At 39.0% G+C, this 15,591-nt stretch overlaps 1 protein-coding gene across 3 annotated transcripts; it reads right to left on the bottom strand.

Moving 5' to 3' along the window:
- Positions 1-2,690: 2,690 nt before the first annotated feature.
- On the bottom strand, positions 2,691-14,840 carry LEO1 (LEO1 homolog, Paf1/RNA polymerase II complex component). Of its 3 annotated transcripts, none has more exons than XM_074837928.1 (12): positions 14,700-14,840; positions 12,773-13,498; positions 12,416-12,523; positions 11,568-11,662; positions 10,740-10,885; positions 9,226-9,310; positions 8,800-8,894; positions 8,382-8,516; positions 7,653-7,788; positions 7,159-7,345; positions 6,789-6,886; positions 2,691-2,978 (listed from the first exon to the last, which is right to left on the bottom strand). In XM_074837928.1, exons 1-12 carry the CDS (start codon positions 14,755-14,757, stop codon positions 2,874-2,876), a joined length of 1,974 nt encoding a protein of 657 aa, XP_074694029.1. In that variant the 5' UTR covers positions 14,758-14,840; the 3' UTR covers positions 2,691-2,873. The 3 variants fall into 3 exon arrangements, with proteins under 3 accessions (XP_074694029.1, XP_074694030.1, XP_074694031.1); XM_074837929.1 differs by having other exon boundaries at positions 12,416-12,520; XM_074837930.1 differs by having other exon boundaries at positions 2,691-2,974; positions 12,416-12,520.
- Positions 14,841-15,591: the final 751 nt, after the last annotated feature.

The following is a 15,591-nucleotide window of genomic DNA, read 5'->3' as shown; positions in this document are numbered from 1 at the left end:
GGGCTAGTTATCGCCAAACCCGCTGCTAGGAAGAGTGAAGGTCTGCATGAGCAGCTGCTCCTTTCAGTGGGCACTCCCCCATCGATCAGGTGTGAAGCAGCATGAAATCCATCCCAAGCTGCATGGCTAGGATGGAGAAAAATGGCTGGTGGAAAATGCTACCAGACACTAGAAAGAAAGCTCCAGATCAACAACTGGAAACCAGGCCACAATTGAAAGATACACATGAAACAACATAACTATACAGCCAAGCAAGAGAATTTATCCTACATCCTGCCACTAGCCAGAAAATCTAGTGCTCACACAGCTTAATATCAGCTCTTCAAAGAAATCTTTGTTGGAAGTTGTTCAAATCATGCCCTTTCTAGAAGAAGTATTCTGACCAGTTGATACAAGAGTAAACACAGTTCAATCCACATTTTCTTTTCTTTGGCTTAATATTTTTAATTTGGGTAAAATGAAACAATTCCAAGTAATTCTCTCATACTTGGAGGCTGGGAAAAGGGATAGCAAAAATTGCCTTTGAGTTAAATAAAATAATACAGTTAGACTCACAACTAAAAAAATACTGTGGATAAGGCTAAGTTCATTCAAGTGACTTTAATTACAAGATGATTGTTAAATCAATTTAAGCTGAGAAAACACTTTCTAAAATTCCATGTTTAAATAAGATTTTAAAAGAGCAATTTACAAAAGAAGACAGTGTAAAAAATTACTTCTTTTCATCTTTGTAATCCACAAAAAGCCTCGTTTTTGGAAGCTAAAGTGGACAACTTAATAAAGGCTTAGTCAGCATCCAACCTATGAAAGTGATTAAAACATTTTCACTCTTAGGAGTGTAGTAAAAATAAAAATAGCCAACACTTCAATTAAACCGACATAAAAGCAAACACATCAGCAGTGAAATGGTGGTGTGTTTTGATGCGTGGAAACAGGTGATCATTTCTCTGTATCAGTTTCCGTACGCCAGATTTGTTGTTTAAGAGGTATCTGGGAGGCTTTATATGAAAGTACAGCATGTTACATCCACATCAAATGAGTCCCTTTCTAAACAGCTGGCTTCTTCCTGAGAAGGTTACAAATGGAAAGCAGGTAACCTCATGTTAGGAACCAGTCTCCCAGCAGAGATCTAAACTAAGAGGATTACAGGGTCAAAATTCCAGCAGATGGAGAAAGGTTTTATCTGCACATTAAAGAGGCACTGGAACACTTAGATAACAATTTAATTATAGAAAAAAGAGAACAGTTTCTTAGGCACTCAGACTTCTGAGTTGAAATTTTTCACTTTGTTTTCGTATTTCCAAAAGTCTACACTGCAGTCAGCTGCTCAGCAGAATATATTAACACATGCAGAGCTCCATCCTACTGCAGCCAGAACGCTTCCCGTGCCTTCCAGGCAGGAGAAATGGAGGTAGAGTATTCTGAGAAAATACTAGCCTAATTAAAGATGACAAAAGCAAGATGTCCAGGTTGAAAGCTGTATCTCAAAGAACCAGGGAATGGCACCAGACCAAAATGCTCACTATGAGGCACTTGCACCCTTCTTCTGTTTTATAAAAAAGCAGAATTCAGCTGGGCAGGAGAACAAGTCTTCCTTACATAACTATCAGCTACTTTATTTCACCTTACATAACACAAATCTACATAAACTTTTCACAGCATCGGTCAATGGTTTTGTTTACAGAGGCATTAAGCTAGTTCTGTTTTCTGTTACCTTTTTCAAGTTGCATCCAAACTCTGTAGGACTGTGTGAAAATTCAGTTAAAAAAGGAACACAGATAACATCTAAATGCTCTTTCACCAATGAGAGAAACTACATATGGGATACTTCATCTTGGAAAGAAAGTGTGGAAAAATTCAGGTATTTCTTATAGCCTTTCCTCACTTTACAACTGGTGTTGCATCATCAAATAAGGTGTTTAGAAATAGTGTAAAAGCAGCAATGATTCTGACCAGAACATTCTTCTCCAGTGACTTATCAGCTAAACAAATCTATTTATAAAACCAACCAGGAACAATAGGAAATAGCACCATAAGGATTGTATGAGATTATGAGACACTATTATTAGGATGTATTTTTGCATTGTGGTTCATTTCACCTTTTAAAGGAGACTTTCATCTCTGCTGGCAGGAATTTCTTAAGTTGTGTTTAAATAAGTGCTTTTACTCTGACATTAACATCATTAGCATGTGCCAATTATTATTACTGTTATTATTAATGCTCAGGCAAGACGAGGATTTTCATTCTGGGCTTCAATGCATGAAAAATAAATGTCTTATGTGATCAGTTAACTATTCTAACTGAAGGAACTTCACAGTTTGCTCAAACATGGTTAAGAAATATTTTCAGTCATCAGAATATACCAGCATAGTAATGTACTGTCCACAGTCAACAGGAAATAAGGAGTATCTAGGAAAAAAACAGAATTGTACTGTATCGCTCATCTGTTCTTCCAACCCTTCCATACAAATGGTAAACTAAATCGCCATACCCTTGTCAGGCAAACTTATCATTTAAGCATTCTACAAAGACTAGAATGGTTTCTCCTAATGAACTCAGTAAAAATCACTGATTATTTCACTTGGATAACCAGTTACTACAATTCTTAAAACTGAAGTGTACTGTGCAAGACAAAAACCGGCACTGTGATGATCCCTGGTGCAACAGTTGCTGCAGTAAGAGAAAAATCTTAAAAAGTAAAAGGAAGTCAAAAAACTTTATTCACACCAGAAACGCAGACTTCAATGGAATTTTCCTTTATCAAAATAACCCCATTATGGTTACTTACATCTTTGCTGTAAGAGAACTGTACAATATATATATAAATATATATATATATATTAAAAAAATCAACTTTTGTGCTTCCTTGATATTAATCGTCATCATCTTCCTCTTCATCGCTGATCACATATTTCTTATGTTTCTTACTTGCTTTATCATCATCCTCGGCTTTTCTCTTTCCAGAAGGTTCACCTTCCTAAAGGCAAAAAAGGACAAAAATATATCAACACACTTCAAACATAAAATAACTCAGGAGAACAACAAAAGGACCTCAAAGTCTTTCCTGTAAAAAAAAGCAAAATTATTAGTTCTAGTTTTTCCATTTTGTGCTACTCTGACACAGGACTGCTTATGTATCAGTACTTTTAAATTCAGTCAACATTGCTACCAGTCTCAAACCCCAATCTGAAAGGGTCCATAATACAGCTGCAGCTCCATTTACCTCAACGGACATGCAAACATATCTGCTTCAAACTGAACTATGGCATGGAAGTAATTTATGTCATAATCTGGATTTATGGCATGTGCAGTATCATTCTCAGCAAGCCTTACGAGCATGGGTAATTCCTAGAATCTATAGTCAATTTTTCAACTTGCAGATGCTTTCTCTTCAGGCAGCCTGTGTAGCTTTGCTACATTTTCAGACTATTGACACTTGTATGCCCTACATTAGAGCTACTGAAGCAAAGAAATTCAGTAAGTGGGTAGGCATTTTGTTTGTTTGTTTGTTCATTTAAAAATAAACAACCAACTCTCTGGCATAAAGGAAGAAGACTGATGAGAAACCACTAGTACTGAGAATCAACACCACAGTTTACAGTCCAAGAAGTAAAATAGTTTAGGAGGCTTCAAAGAGCTGGTCAAAGGAACTCAAATAATTAATTATCTGTTTGCAAGCAATATCATAATGACTTTTATAGGCTGGATGCCCAATTTTTAGCACCTAAATATAGAGTCAACAGACTGATTTTTATTCCATGTGAATTTACATCAGTTCAGTTTCAATCATCCTTCCAAACAACATTTAAAATCAGAATGCTACGAAAAATGCTTAATCAAGCTACAAATCACTAGTTGTTAATGCAAAACTCATCAATTTTGACAAGAACAAGTGGTAACTCAATTACTGTTTAAAAAGAGTAGTATCTTTAAAAACACCCTGTGGTCTAAGTAACCTCATCCCTTTTTCCATGTGTTGGTTTGGGTTTTTTTGTTTGTTTTTTAAAAGCAACAGATATTACTTGGATTTTAAGAAGCAGCAAAGATTGAGTTTCAAAACTCTAACAAATAAATTTTATTCAAAGCATTTTATTCTATATTAACATACCAAATTAGTGAGAATCTCAGGAAAGAATTTTAAGCATGGAAACAGGAATTAGTAGGGGTGGGAATCTCAGTGATAACAGAGACAAGCATTCAGAACGGGCATTCTCTTGTAATCTATTGTTAAATGATTCATCTTCCTGTTTAGCAGAATATCCCCATTAACTACAGTAACAGTAAAACTACTTGCTGTGTGGTGATAAAGTGTATTAATAATTGACATTTTCGGTAATGGCAACAAATTATTACCAGGACAAAGATTTGTGCTGTGTTGTTGACTGACAGCACATAAAAGCAAGTCTGTGTGCAAGGAACTGTGTTTCATGTATTACAAATACCATACTTCCTACGCGATGACTGAAAGCAAGGAGTTCTACATCACTGGGTTTTTCTTGTAATACTGTAGCTCCCCTCCGTGGCCCTGATGGGAATAGCACCTTCAAGACATGTAATTTTAAAATGGAGGCTCTCGTTCCTCAAGCAGCAAAGAAATGCTGTTGACGAGACCTTTTCTTCTGAGAGACTGGAATTGCAAAGTCCTGACACTGCTGTATCACTAGTAGTGTCTTACAAATAAACAATTCAACTCCTACTAACAAACACTAACAGAGCCCACAAAACTACAGTTTTGTCTTCATGCCTCACTATGGCTGTCTCCAGGGTTACGGTCATATTTTCTGAAATATTAAATTTTCCTCAATGTATAACAAAAATCCAGAATCTATGTCTTTAAAAGAAAAACTAATTTCTACTTCTGCTTCATATTACAATGTCTATTAGTGGAAACACTCAGCTGACAGTATAGGAGGAGCAGTGTCACAGCAGCAAAAACAGGCATTCAAAATGTAGCAAACATCCAACAGGCTGGGAAATAAGACACACCTCCCGAGAAGTTTACAGGGAGCACAGTATAGAAACGCAAACGAGAGCAAACTCACTCCTTCAAAAATTAAGATTTCTTACATTATAGAGGTTTGTGTCATACTGAAAACTATGTCCTATATCAGTCATTTAAACACAACTTTGGAATTTCAGCAGCTGTGCTAACAGAAGACTAACATGCATTCATTCACTAGAAGACCACACAGCAAGCTACACTGAAAAATTACTCTTTTAAGAAGAAAAGGATGTTTTATTATGGAAGCCTCTAAAATTCAAGGATAAGGTTCTAGCCACCTCAGCAGCTATTAGAGTAGCATACTATACTGTAGGAAATCAGCTGAAAGAAATCTTAGGGCAATAGTTAATTTCTTAATTTCTCTTAAAGAAAATGGTGATATAAAGCGTTAAAAAATATTCCAAGCTTACACTGACCTACTCAAACTTTTTTAAACTTCTGCACAATATTCTATGCATAAACTTTTAAATAAAATATAATTTACAGTAAAACAGGACAGGAAGATTAATCAAACTAGCATGCCAGTGTAGAAACACCTCTCGTAACCTACAAGGTAGTAATAAGAACCTATTAAACTAAGTTAGTTTGTATTTATTGTTGTGCCACATAAATGAAGGTGACTATCAGAAGAGCTCAGGTGTGTCCAAACTACCCCTCCTAAGCCATACTTCGTTTGAGAGAAATGCACACACAGCTGCAATTTGAGGCTGCAGTTTTGTTGATCAACAGCAAGATTACAGTAACACAGAACTGGTGATGCCTAAAACAAAGCAAACTGATAGGCTACTAAAACCAAGTAGGCCAAGCACCTCACCCCACTTCAATTTCCTTTTCAACAGGGCAGTGGGAAGCCAGGGAGCCAGTGTCAATTGCCATTTGCAGGAATTCCAAAATGCCCTCTTCTTTCAGCTTCCCAAGGTACACAGTAAATGTCCTATGGCTCTTTGCCACAGAAGAATTTTCCAGTGAGGAGCACGGGTCAGGAAAATAAGACTAGACAGGTATAGCTGATATAGGACAGAGTCCATAATACTTCCTGGTTCCACTTCTATCACTGGATGAAAATAGTTAAGTTTTAATCTCAGAACGGTACCTGTCAATTTTGAAATGTGTTACACTGCAGTTCTGTATCGGAAGTGACATCACTTGAAATGAACTAAACCTCAAGACGTGATATACACAAAGATTCATTTGCTTACACCCAGCAGTGATAAATTACAAACCAATAAAACACAGTTTTAGAAGAGGAAACAGCACTACTGCTGTAGCTAACAGTTAATTTGATCATGGCCTAACATTTAGGATGATACTTGGGTGATAGATAACATCTATTTAGCAACTGACATTAATGCTTTTTAACTCAGTTGTTTAACTCTTCTATTTAAAAACAGCAGAAACACTATTGTGAAAATGCTTCTGCTATTTCCATAACAAACAGGAGAGGACCACGTAGCTTAGGAGACAACGCTGCACGAGGATTCCGATATTAAGTCTTTTTAGTCCTTGCATAATTTTGAAGTCATTTTACATAACTCTGCATAAATTTTTCCATCTTTAAATCAGCAATAACAACAGTGATCTCCTCTGGGAATCACTCAGGTCTATGAACTAATGCAGTGTATAAGAAACTGGTGATTAATTACCATGGAAAGCAGGCCAAGTCAAATAACACATTTATCACAGCATAAATGAAACTACAGAAGTCTCAGCTTTAAAAACTAGATTTAGTGCAGGAAGTGTTTCTGACTGAAAATGAGTAGCTTAATAAAAAAATCCTTTTCTTACCTCATCACTAGTAAGTTTCTTTGCCTTGAGTAGTCTTTGTGTTTTATCTTCATCTGAGCCTTCATCACTGTCAGAAGAGTAGATTCTAGCACGTTCCTCTACAGAAAAAAATGAAAAGACCAATATCTATCTTTATCTGAAATTGGTGAGGAAGAGAGAATATTAAGAATAATTCTCTTACATTTAGTCCCACAAAAAGCTGACAGAATCTAACTCCAGAGTAAACAAAATAAACTTATACAAACTGAATTCGTGTCTCCTCATGTATCAAATGAACTGGCAAAATACAATCTTACCAGGACTCTCCTCTGAAATTAATCCATCTGAATCCCACGGGCCCTACTTACGTGCTGTTAAGGTTTATTATTACCTCTGATGCCACCTTTGTATCTGTTTTTGATAGCTGCTAGACTGATTGCGTCATCTCCCTCATCCTCTTCATCATAGCGATCAGGTTCTAAATAATTTGCACTCAGACCACGCTGATGCTGCTTCTCCCGCATTCTTCGCTGCTGAGATTCTCTACGAATGGAAGCTCTTAATCTCTCCTCTTCTTTCTGTCCAAAGGATGAAGCAATATATAAAGATTGAGGGGAAAAAAACAACCAAACCAACTGAAGAGCACCTTGTATTCTACTGTAGTTTTGGAAGCAATTTCACAGCAGTGTAAAGATCGTAGTATTCTGATTTTTCTGCAGTCTGTAAGGTTAAGCAAACTGCACCCATGGCTAACAACTCTTGTCTATAACTCCAAAATACACTGTTTTTCATAAAGTCATAAAATATTCAGAAATATTCCGCTATATTGCAGTTGTGATTTTTTTAGACTAAATCAGCAGATAAGAGAGTTCCATGCCACAATACCTTAATCATTTCTGTGCGCTGAGACTCTGGATCACGACCTGCCATTGGCAAAATACGAATTTTCTGGGTCTTTGAACATCTATCTGCTAGAGACAGAGTCATCTTCCTGTGAGTGGCACTGTCCGTAGAGTGTGGCCTGTAAAAAAATTGCTATGGGTTAAATACTTCTTCAAGGAATGTATCCTTTTTAAAGGACAATGGTAGGGCCAGCACATACGATTTTGAAGATTCATCTGCACAAAAGTAAAATCATCATCCTTTTTTATTAATGTGCATTCTAACAGCTCCTGGAGACATCAATTCCTCTCTCAGCAAACCATCTGCAGTCCATTACCAGCCTAAATAATCATCCCCATATATCATATCAATATCCCAAAACGTAATCATCATCTTGTTAACCACTGTGCATCAGAAGAAAGGTTAATTTCAGGCAATATTAATGTTTCTTCTGATTCAGATGAGACTCGTACTTAAAAATGCAAATTAAAATTTAAAAAAACAAAGTACATGTAGCCTACATACTGCAGTGAATAGCATGTTAACCTTTCAAACTGTGACATCTAATTTAGGAAAAATCTTACCGAAATACTGACTTTGGAAAATAGCACATTCTTATCAAAAAGTTAAGCTCCAAAGGTTTATGAACTGGTATCTCTAATCTTTATATACTAGTTACAACACTTAATTGCAAAAGTAGCATCAACATTTGATACAGAATAGCATGTTTACCTGAAGGTTAACTTTGTCTTGAAAACGGCCTGTCCTTGCAGACCTGTCCCTTGCCTGATAAACAAATGGTTGTGATCTCCCTGCAGTGGCGCCTTGTACACATCAAAGACCTCATTGCCCAAGTGAAGAGACATGCTGAAAAAAGATTCATATATCAGTTATTTGATAAAGCCACTACGGTCTATTTTTTGCCTCATTATAAATGGAGAAAGCCTTCATGTTTCCATTTTATATATAGCAAATAATTTTATTTCAATCCCAACTAAGCAGAGCATAAAATTTTCAAAGCACTGAGACTAAAATAATTTCTGCTGTGCAGAACTGACATCAAAGTTTGTTGACCTTCCAATTTTGCACACCATGGCATTTCACAGTAAGAACAACTGTATTCCATCAACAGCAAAAAGTCCAAACTAACCTTCCATCTGACCATTTGACTATCCGTGCATTACTTTCTCTTATCTCACTCCCTTCCTCATCTCGTCGCATCCGCCATCGTATTGTGTTTTCTACCTGTGGGAAGAAAACACTTTTTCTACCTCATAGTAAGGAATACTGTGGTAAAATATACCCTATACAGGTCAAGAATTAGTTAGAAAGGCTAGATAATTTGCTGCGTGATGTAAAGAAATGAAGGTGAAATTGCATTTCTAGGTGAAATGCAGCTGTCAAGCTTTTTTAAAATTTATTACTAAAATGGATCAACTTTCCTCAGTGCTGAACTGGTCCACACTTTCATAATCTGAACCATAACTCAAAACACCATTCTAAAATGCCTGAAACAGACTTTGAAGAAATGTGGCTAGATGAGTGTAGAAGAGAAAAAAAATAATTAACATTATACCTTGAGTTTTAACCTAGTTCTACCCTCTTCATCAAGCATCTCCTCATCTTCAAATTCGTCTTCATAATACTGGGGATCAAAAGGTCTGCAATAAATTATATAATACAGTCTTTATTCTTCTAAAAATTAATCCAGATTATTCGAGTTGTGCACAATAACAGGTGCTTGAAAGGTTTAAATGATACACGGCACACAACAGCAGGCACTGCAGCTGTGAGAGCACCATTTCTGCAGTAATGTAATTTACTGCATTGATTCTACACCACAGGAGGCCTCCCCAAGTGTCTTCACTACCATCAATTACAGCCACTTTAACATTCAGACCCTCTCAATGGCTCTAGCTAAAGGAAGCAGGTCTGCCTCAGAAAAATACTGTTTCCTTAGTATCGGGATGATGAGGTCAGGGTTAAGTCTGGACAAAATATGTACAATATTGCACAGAGAAAATAAAAAGGAAAATTACCATCTTACAAATGCAGTGAATTAGGGATTTTCTAAGAGCACAATCTTTGTAGTTTTTTTATTTCAATCTCAACACCAACCAAAGGGAAAGGAAGATGAGGTGGTTTTTCCTCTCTTCCTTCAAAAAACCTGATGACTGGGGTGGGAGCGAGGTGGGGGAAGGTCATTCCCTAGCCTCCTTCCTAACAGGTTCCGGGCTGCTGCAAGGGAACGAAGTGATAAACAGACTCTGCTGCTGTACAATTCTGTTTCCAGTCCTGTCTGACCACCAAAGATCCCCAGGACTTCTCTGATTACAGCCACTAACTGGATTCTTAACAGTTCTTTCCTGAAACAGTCTATAGCATGAAAGCCAGAAGAATGATTTAACTAACATATAACAGAAACAATGCTACACTGCCAGCTCACAAGACACCTGTTAAACAATGCAATAAAGTTGCTTAACAAAACACTTAAAGAGACAGATTTAACAGCAATTTGCTAGAAGTGCTGAAGGTAGGCATTAGGGCCAAACCTAACATCACAAACAACTCTAATAATTAATTTACCTTGATTCTCCTTATGAATTCCAGAAAACTTCTTTAGCTTGGGTTAGGTAAGTAGGAAAATGAGTAACCAGCCTCTTCATAGTTAAACAGTTCATTTAGCACACACACAAAGAAAAAAGGGCTTATTCTAAAATTCAAAATGACGTTTTTATCACTCAAAAGTGAATAAAGATCCTGTGCATTTGGCTTTTACATCTCTGAGAGCCTGAACCTATGTTTAAAATTCAACTGATAGCATGTGCTTTCAATGAAATATTTTTGTTTTGTTTTTTAAAGACAAAAAGTTATTCAATCAAGCTGAAACCCAAGGTCTTAAGAAAATTACTCAGCACTTGGTTAGATAAGAACAATAGATACTACTATTGACAGATCACAACCAGAAGTGTGCATCTTAATGTCAACCTATTTAAATATGGCCAACATACTTAATTATATTACTAAAACAAAAGCAATATAGGGAAACACTAAAAAACCTTATCAGTCACATATTTAATGTACAATTACCTGGGCTCCACGCTAAGGAAGTTGGGCAGCTTCACAAAATACAAATCGTTACCCAAGTCTGTGTTTACTTTTGGTATTTCTACCTCTATTCTAGTCTCTGGAATAGGCTCTTCCTCCTGCTGTTCTTGACTCAGTCCATTCTCATCCTAATGATAAAAAGGAGAACAGGAGCATAAGTGAAAAAAAAGTCTATCTGGCTACTGTTGCTCTAATAAGCACTTACATTTTGCTTAAAGAGATGTCATCCATATGCACAGAGAGAGGTCAGGAAGCTCAGGGTAAAAGAACTTGCACATTTTCAGTGAAAGCAATTCAATTCAGCATTTTCACATGCCACTTAAAGTGATTTCAAATACCACTGCAATCTCAAGAGATCAAAGACAGTAAGGAAACAGCAAAGGAGCCGACACACAGTTTTCAGCTAAGCACTGGAAAGTACATGGCGACAACTTTTCCCAGATAAAAAACATAATTTTATGTATCATCATCAAGACCCAAAATTAAAATATTTGTCAAATAGCTGTACTAAGGTACCAAAGACAGCTATGATTTTATATTTTACCTGATCACAATCAAAACTACTCATTATATTTCTTTCAGGCAGAAGAAGTGGAGCAGGGATGGGGGAAGGCAGATAGCAATATCACATGCATTCATTTATGTATAAAACTTTAATAATACTTTTAGCTAGTGCAAAATTATCTGTAATGCATACTTAATGCCGATACTCTTCCTTTCATTAAAATATTATCAAACCCAATCAGTGTTCTACATTTCAGACTGGAATAGCATGTTAATTATTTTACTTCAAAAGTCAAGTCTACTCACAATGGGCTGTCCTGGAGTTGGTGGCTTGTCTTCTCCATCGCTCCCTGAGGAAATGTCATCTGCACCTCCAAACAGATCCATGACATCTGCATGCTCTTGAGCAGAAAAAAAACTATTTTAAAATACACATATATGTGCACACATGCCCCTACATGCAAGCACACTCACAGAGAAAAAGATTAACGCATCCTTCACTTTTATTACCACTTAAAATTACCTACAAAGGTTAAAAATTGAGAATGTTTATGAAGCGTACATTATTCCCTTATCCTGAAAAACAGTTTTCATGTGTATTTTTAAGCTAAGGATTCAAGGTATGTCTTCCTAGAAAGGCTCTATCAAATAAGATAAACTAGGTGAAAAATGGCAACAGAAGAATTAAGAGTATAAGATCATCCTTTACTCAAGTAAACAACTTGAATAAATGTAAACAGCAACTTCATTATGCATTTTGGAGGTTTTACTTCTCAGAAGTATCAACACCTCTTTCTCAGCCAGCTAAACATCACAAAAACCAGTATAAGTTCTCTGGGCTGCTCTGATTACAGGCACCATTTCTTAACATCTTCCAGTAAAAATGTGTGAAACAACAACCGCAAAAGAAAAGCTCTGTCTCTCATGGAGGAAACTGAAAAACTGATGGAGCTAACTAGAGATAATCAGCAGAAATACAGCGTGTACTTCCCCACACATAATTCTTGCTGTGCTGTTTTGTTATTTCCATGGCACTATAGTTAAACTGTGTAGCAAGCACTATCAATTTTATCAAGTTCTGCAGCAGATGATTGGCGTGTTTAAGATGAGGAGCAAATGAACCAAAACCCCCACAAAACACCACCACCATTTACCTTTCTGTCCTTCTGTATCACTGTCCACTTCTGAATCTGATGCAATCGGTTTCTTTCGCTTCATTCGCAGAACTTCATCTTCACTATCACTGCCCCTTGCAGACTCTACTAGGGAGCATAATTATTCTCAGCAAATTAAAATTTTTGTTCCGCATATTTTAAAATTCCTTTGTATTAATAAGTTGGTTCAGATGAAAAGGAATTTAAAATAAAAAAAAATTACAAAAATTACTATTGTTGAAAGCTACATGATTAATGCCTTTACACTGAGGTCTGTATTGTTTTAGGCCAATATAAATGAAACAATAAAGAGAGATCAAACCAGAAGCAAATCATTACTGCTGTATTTAGTCCTACCAGATTTATGCTCTTGGTCCTCCTCATCAGAGTGCTGGGCCCTTTCATCATCATCAGAGTTCTGCATCTTCTCCTCATCAGAATGCTGGGCCCGTTCATCATCATCCGAGTTCTGCATCTTCTCCTCATCTGAGACCTGTGGCCTCTCCTCATCATCAGAGTTCTGCATTTTCTCCTCATCTGAGTTCTGGAGTCTCTCCTCATCATCAGATATCTGTGGCCTTTCATCTTCATCAGAGTTCTGCACTTTCTCCTCATCATCAGAGTTCTGCTGCCTCTCCTCATCATCAGAGTTCTGCTGCCTCTCCTCATCGTCAGACTGATCGCTTTTGTCCTCCTTTCCCCACTTCTCATCCTCTGAATGTGCTTTTTCAGAACCATCTCCCTCGGAATGATGACTGCCTTCATCTGATCCATGCCCATGATCATCTTCCTCATCATCATGAGCAGCTTCTGAAACACTGTGCTGGTCCACATCTGACTGATCATTATCTTCATGCTCAGAATGTCCTGAAGCTTCAGAGCGATTGTAGGATCTTTCAGAGTGGTTGTCACTCCCTGTGTGATGGGATGCCCCTTCATCCTCACTATCGTCTCCAAATAACTCCTTATTACTAGGTTTTATTGCCTCTCTGTCATCATCCTGGTCACTGTCACTTCCAGAAGCATTACTACCAGAGCCGGCATTCTCCTGATCAGAATCAGATTCAGATCCAGAATCAGAATCTGAAAAACAAACATCACCTTTTCAAGAGTTAAAATGTCCCTACAAGGATGCACATAAGATGAGGGGCATTGCTTAAAAAAAAAAAAAAATCAATCCCCCTGCCAAAACCCAGAGAGAGAACACACAGACAACTGTAAGAATGAACTGTAAGAGTTATCTAGAACAATAAAATGTCTAATAAAGGCACAGCCCATAAAAGACACAATGAAAAATGATGGATGCCACAAGCTATTAATCTAAGATTCTAAAGCTGTAGAAAGAATAAGCAATTACACAAAAGAAGATAAAATCTGAAATAGTGAGGACTTAAAATAAGTAAACACATATGTATGGCTTATGAGATCCTACAAATCTAAAACTGGCATCATGTCTTTAACCCACGTGAGCTGTCTTACGTACACTGCCATGTTTGTTACAATGGAGCTACTCCTGAATGCTTGGTGAATGCCATTTCAAGCAGGAAAAAAACCAGAAACATCTCCACTGAAAAATAATTTACAGAAATTGAGCTAAGCATTTTAAAAATATACAAATTACTTAAATCAGGAGGTGTTCCATCACTTTTCTTTAGATGCTGATGACAGCTAAAACTTTTCCAGATAACAAGGGGCAAACAGGGAACATGCCTTGTTTTCACCATCTCAAATCCAAACAGCTCTAAGCAAGCATATTATTAAAGGTTACCAATTTCAGAAGTACGATTTGCTTTTGTTTCCCATCATGGTTTTCCTTGGCTGAAGTGCTGGAAAACAATCACTGCAAATCGCTTTTTCATGGAGTCCCAGCTGCGAGACCAGGGTCTTTACTTCAGAGCACGTCAAGAGGAAGGCATGCCCTGCTGCAGGGCTCAGAACGCCCTCACTGCACCGAGGGGTTTTTAAGTGGCAGACAGCTACCCGAACGCGGTCTTCCTTGCCTTCTGGTCAGAAAGGCAGGTGTGCAAAGGAGGCCCGGGGCAACGCCCGCTGCCTGAGCAGTGCCCTCAGGAGGAGGTGCGCTAAGCCCTCAGTCTAGGGGTCGGCACCACCCGCCCGCTTCGCTCCATCTCCCGCACCCTGCCGCCCCCCGCCCGCTCCCTCCCCGCGGTTGAGGGCTGCGGGAGGGACGAGGGAAGGGAGGGCGGCGCGGCCCGCGCCAGGCCGGCCTGCGGGGCGCCGTCGAGCGGGGAGGGAAGGGAAGGGGCGCCGCCGCCCCCCGCACCTTTCTGCTCAGCCTCCGAGTCGGCGTCGCTGCCGAAGAGGTCCTCCATGTCGGCCATGGCGAGAGGACGGACGGACGGCCCCGCCGGCGCCCCACAACGGCCGCGCGCCCACTGCCACTCCGCCGGCGCCGCTCAGTGACGCAACTACGGAGCGCCGCAACTACGGAGCGCCGCACGGCCCCGCCAGGAGCGGAAGCACCGCCTCTTAAAGGGGCCGCGCCCCACGGCCGTTACTGGGGAATCCGCTGCCGTCAGGGATAAACGCGTGTCGGGGACAGCCGGCCGGGCGGTGACGGCGGTAGCCCGAGGAAGCGGGAACGGCTTATTAACGCGGAGAGTGGCATTGCGAGAAAACGGTGATGGCGGATTTGGTCCCAGCCACCCGTACAGGGCCTGTCAGGGCACCGAGGCCTAGAGCAGGCTGCAGCAAAACAAAACATGAGTTACCCGCCCAGCTGCCGAGTCCACACAGTGTTACTTCGTAGGTACTCTCTGTTCCTATTATTGACACTTAAATTCCTCCTATTAGCTCCCCCAAGATCGAGTTTTAAGTACAAGTTCTCCATCAGTTCCTTGCTTATAAACCACACACACTAGTATTACCCCTGGCTCCTGTTTCTTCAGCATTGATACTGAAGGGGAGATGAGCTCAGTCCACCCACTGTTTCCATAGGTGAGACACTGCACACTCAGCTGAAGGGTGGAAGACTCTTAGCCCCCGCGTCCAGGAAAGGGAGTGTAGTTTGTCCTTAACTCTACACCTTGCCGTTGCCAAATGCGGCTCAAATAATGCTGCACAAAGCAGCCTAACATCCCACCCCATTTCTTCTTTGCTTGCTTGTATGGATTGAATATGCATGACAATATGCTGTCACTTGCTTTATCAGCTCT

The sequence above is a fragment of the Strix aluco genome, chromosome 12 (assembly GCF_031877795.1).
Source record: "Strix aluco isolate bStrAlu1 chromosome 12, bStrAlu1.hap1, whole genome shotgun sequence".
NCBI lineage: Eukaryota > Metazoa > Chordata > Aves > Strigiformes > Strigidae > Strix > Strix aluco.
The sequence above is the reverse complement of the archived record's forward strand: the minus strand, read 5'-3'. Positions and strand labels throughout refer to the sequence as shown.